This window comes from Haliotis cracherodii, unplaced genomic scaffold (assembly GCF_022045235.1).
Source record: "Haliotis cracherodii isolate W230 unplaced genomic scaffold, xgHalCrac1.p SCAF_18, whole genome shotgun sequence".
NCBI lineage: Eukaryota > Metazoa > Mollusca > Gastropoda > Lepetellida > Haliotidae > Haliotis > Haliotis cracherodii.
The window spans coordinates 1,301,840-1,306,500 of NW_027266273.1; the positions used below are offsets into that span (position 1 = coordinate 1,301,840).

The 4,661-nt window shown below is 40.7% G+C and overlaps 1 protein-coding gene across 1 annotated transcript; it reads left to right on the forward strand.

The window, feature by feature from the left end:
- Window positions 1–511: 511 nt before the first annotated feature.
- On the forward strand, window positions 512–3,401 carry LOC139465611 (fibrinogen-like protein 1). Its single transcript, XM_071247316.1, has 3 exons — window positions 512–802; window positions 1,460–1,562; window positions 2,731–3,401. The coding sequence occupies exons 1-3, from the start codon at window positions 512–514 to the stop codon at window positions 3,399–3,401; spliced, it is 1,065 nt and encodes a 354-aa protein (XP_071103417.1).
- The last annotated feature ends 1,260 nt before the right edge of the window (window positions 3,402–4,661 follow it).

Consider the following 4,661-nt stretch of genomic DNA (forward strand, 5'->3'; position numbering starts at 1 on the left):
TCTTGGCCTCAACAACGGCGATTTTCTTTCACAAGTTTACAGCTCAGATATGATACAAAACAATCTATTTACAACCCTCCTCTCTTTAGATTTTGTTTTGACGAACGACTTATAAGAAATATTCCAGCCAATTCAACGCTCACGCTAATCAAGTTTTGCCGGCTGTGACATCATAGCCTTTCGTCGTCAAAAAGAAAGACTGAATGTCTTGAGTGGGGTGTAGGGCTGATTGATATGGACTGGATAGGTGTGTTGTGGTTTTAAAGTTAATATAAACAAGCATGAACGGTTTTTCAAATCAATACAGTGTATAAAAAACATAAGCTGTATTGACCTGAGTGAACAGTCAGGGACCAATCGAGATCTTAATAACCAAATCTGTTCGCAGTCCTAAGAAGCATCTATGTATCGTGGTTTCACTTTTCCCCATTTCAGTTTTCCAAAACAGATAGTAACTGTACTCCCAGTACGTAACGATTCGACATAACATAAGAAAGATTTATTCATGGAAATGGGATTTGCTGCGAGTATTGTCCTGGTAATATATTTCACAGACTATGTCATTTCAGGGGTCTTTAAGGGCTTTGAGGTTGTGGGGTCTTGTATGGAACCCCATAGCTTCAATGGTTGGCCCTTGAGGACAGTTGAAGGTCACACCGCTACATCCTGTGCCAACCTGTGCAGTGGGGAGACACTGTGCCATTCCTTCACGTTCAGGAAATCCTCTTCAACCTGTTTTCTCCATTGTGCTTACATTCCCGACTGGCCCTGTGACAAATCTGGCGATCTCTACTTCAACGACGTGAGTACCTTCAGGCCAATTGAGTGACTTTATGTTCTGTTTCCCTGGTTTTTAACACTATTTACTTAAAAAGGGCATCTGATAAAAACGTGCAAGTGTTGGACTACAAAGATGTATTTAACACGCAGTTGTGTGAAGTAAACTGTATGTTGGGAATGTGTTGAAACTTGGAGTCAGGAATCTTCACATATATTCAGCAGTTTAAGCCATATAGCATTTGTACATATTTAGATATAAGTTATTGTTGTAACTGCATGTAATCTACAATTATATTACTAAATATTTTCGTGTTTCTATGGACACAGATATTGTGAAATGTCAACAGGTGCGAACCTTTCTTTGTTTCAGTTTACAACCAATGTCTTGTTTGTATTATTTAAATTAGTCAGTGTATACTTACCCATCACCAATATCACAAGAAACAGGAGATTTAAAGAGGTTTCATGTGCTCTACTAAGATTTCTATTGTTTCGGTAGAATGACTGATACACTCAGAAGTGTTCTTACTGATCTTGTAAGGGCAAATTGACTTGTAGGTTTTCAACTTCTTCTTGTAGCATATTATTTCAGTGTTAGTGACCATCCATGTACATGTATGTTCATGTAACCCTTGACACGTGTGTTAGGAACTGTCAACAGATGTTATTTTGGTTTCAGGTATATAACCCCTGTCTTCATGGCGGAGACCACGACCCTGACACAAACATCTGTCGGTGTTTCAGTGGTTACAAGGGAGATGTGTGTGAAGATGTAATTACAGGTAGGCGTGATGAACGAAGTTTTGTTTGTTTGTTTATTGTTTAACGCCGCACTCAGCAGTATTCCAGCTACATGACGGCGGTGTGTAAATAATCGAGTCTGGACCAGACAATCCAGTGGTTGATATCATGATCATCGATCCACGCAATTTGGACACGATGACATGCATCAACCAAGTCAGTAAGCCTGACCAACCGATCCCGTTAGTCGCCTCTTACGACAAGCATAGTCGCCTTTTACGGCAAGCACGGGTAGCTGAAGACCTATTCTACCCCGGCTCTTCACGGGTAAAGAAGTGACTGACGTGTGATTGAAATACACCATTTAAAGTTAAATCGTAAATTATATATATATATATATATATCACACAGATATACACGACCTGGGCACGATGGGGTTTGGCATTGTCATCTTGCTGTTCAAATTTTATTCCGATAATTCCATCAAATGAAACAATGACAAGACCAAACATTTCGTCAACATGCCGCTGGCCAGTCAAATGTCCATTCACAATAACCAAATCATTTCGCCTGTCATGTGTAATACCGTCCACACCATAACACTACCGCCCCAATACCGATCTTGGTCGCCGCGACGTCGCCAAGGCTTTCTGCCATCTGTGAATCGAGGCTAAACATGGATTCGTCTGTGAACATGGTGTAACGCCATCTGCGCACAGCCCGTCCCTTTTGTTGCCTTGCCCACTCGTAACTTTGCGGTCTTTGGCAAGCTGTTAGGGAATTCTCTATTGATAAGAGGAGAAGACTTAAATCTATTGCGTAGTGCAATAATGTAATAAGTCGATCTTGTCAAGATGTCATTTTTCCCAATCCGTTACTTGTCCCACAGACGAGACATTACACATATTGATTTGCCAAACATTGGGGCAACTTGGGATATTGACATCGTCCCTCTATCGTACAATTCGCCATTTTGACTGTTCATTGAGTCTCAAAGGCATTTTAAGCGTGTGCTTAGGTAAATTGTGAGTTCTCCAATTTATGCACACAATTTCGTTTCGGTGTGCTTTCATTGTGATTAGGTGTTGCGTTGAGATGCAACATCACATTATGGAAAGCGTACACCTCAACGATAGCTACATTCAAGTTTTTAATTCACTTAGTTTACTGTGGAATTGGTGGTGTGAAGTATTATTCTTGACGTTGCAGACTGTTCCGATGGTGTGACGCATTACGGACAGAGTGGCGAATACATTATCCAACCTCATCTGTCCCCCCGCCCATTTATTGTCTACTGTGAGATGGCCTTAGGTGGACGAACCGCCATTCTGAAACAGACCATTGGAAATGAAAACTTCAATAGACCATGGGATGACTACAAGAATGGATTTGGAAACATTTCAGGAGACCATTGGCTGGGCAATGACTACATCCACTACATCAGCTACAGCAGAAAACACTCGCTCTTGGTACAGGTTGAAACGGGTAGCAGCTATCACCAGTATTACATGCAGGACTTTGGAGTAAATGATGAAGCAAGTAAGTATAAGCTGACGTTTGGCCATCATTTCACCAGTGACAAGTTTCCTGAATCCCTCGAAGACTGCCTTGGACCGTTATACGATTCAACATTCAGCACCCCAGACCAGGACAATGACAACAGTGCCCGGAACTGTGCTCAGGACTTTCAGTCAGGCTGGTGGTTCAAGGACTGCTCCACTTGCAATCCCACAGGCGTGTATGAGGCATCCCCAGCCGGTGGACAGGCTGGCGGCGCTGACAGTGACCTACACTGGACTCCTGGGCAGGGATTGGGAACCCGGTCCCCGAGGATGATGCTCTTGTACCTGGTCTACAACAACCCAGACACATGGGGATAAGACAGTCAGCTTGGCCCGGGTCAGGCAGCCAGAACATTGAAAGAGACCAAGGCAGCAATGAATGAAGAAATGCATTAAAAACGGAACAAGCCAGACACCACGGGATAACAATACAGCAATGCAGTAATTCCAATGTTAAATACATCCTTTGGTTCTACCACAATCCCATTCCCAACAAATGAATCATGACAGAGCCATTTACACTATTGGAAACCTTTTATTTGTATTTTTAAAACTTCTGTTTAAATAAAAGGCCTGCATGTTCTGTAAAGAAAACTCTTGTACTTGCTTAAACCAAATCGTTCTGGCTTTAGTGTGGGATGAATAATTCAAAATTTCTACCAGTAAAGCAGGAGATGCTTACCCTTTCGCGATCACAGATGTCCAGAGATCCATTCATATAATTATCATCACTATTTTGCCTTTTACGCCCAATGGAATCTGTTTCGGCAGATATTCGAGACTGATTATGCTCCGGCGTTGATGTCTTGTATTTAGAAAAGGTCTTTTTAGGGCTTTTCGTTGAACATTTCTTTCACTTACTCTTTTGATTTGGTTGCCCCACCTATAATTTTAATTTAATAAAGGTTTGTCTTAAACATTCTCTTTGAATTGCTATGTGGTTGTTGTGTTCACCCGATATATACACTTTTATTGTTTTGGATATTAAAAGTTATCATAGTTGTGACTCTGACTGAACTGCCTAGGACATTGTATTCAATGTATCTTTTCAACTACTTTGTTCCTTATGTATCGCTTTGGATATAATTTTGGGTGGTACTTTTCCAGCATTTAAAAATTCCATGGGAATTTCTATGGGTGCTGAAACCGAAATATCATCATGAAATTGTTGTTCTACAAAAACTTAATCTTCACAAAAAAGATTGATCAAACATGATACTTGTGCTGACAATAAAGCATCACTTGGTAAAACTGACGTAGACCATTACACAGAAAAGTTGCTTATGTATATTTGAACGTCGTCTATGGGACACCTTGGACAATTTAATTGGACAGATAAATGTTGGAATGTGGCCGCAAAGACAAATTGATTTAATACCACGCATATGTTGTGGGAAACCCTATGGAATTGTAACAGTTTCACATTAACATTTGCTCTCTAAACAGTTGCAAGTACTGGGTTGTATGATTGGCGCTCCAATCGATGGTTGAAGATGAGAATGATTTGTTGATCTCAAACAATTGTTTTTTTACTATCCCATACGACAAACATATAGGAAAACCATAATTCGTTTTATC

Excerpts from the sequence above, each read along its gene's own strand:
- LOC139465611 (XM_071247316.1), top strand. The coding sequence starts at position 512 with ATGGGATTTGCTGCGAGTATTGTCCTGGTAATATATTTCACAGACTAT. Across the intron at positions 803-1,459 it reads GCGATCTCTACTTCAACGAC|GTATATAACCCCTGTCTTCA; the intron begins GTGAGTACCTTC and ends TTTTGGTTTCAG. Across the intron at positions 1,563-2,730 it reads GTGTGAAGATGTAATTACAG|ACTGTTCCGATGGTGTGACG; the intron begins GTAGGCGTGATG and ends TTGACGTTGCAG.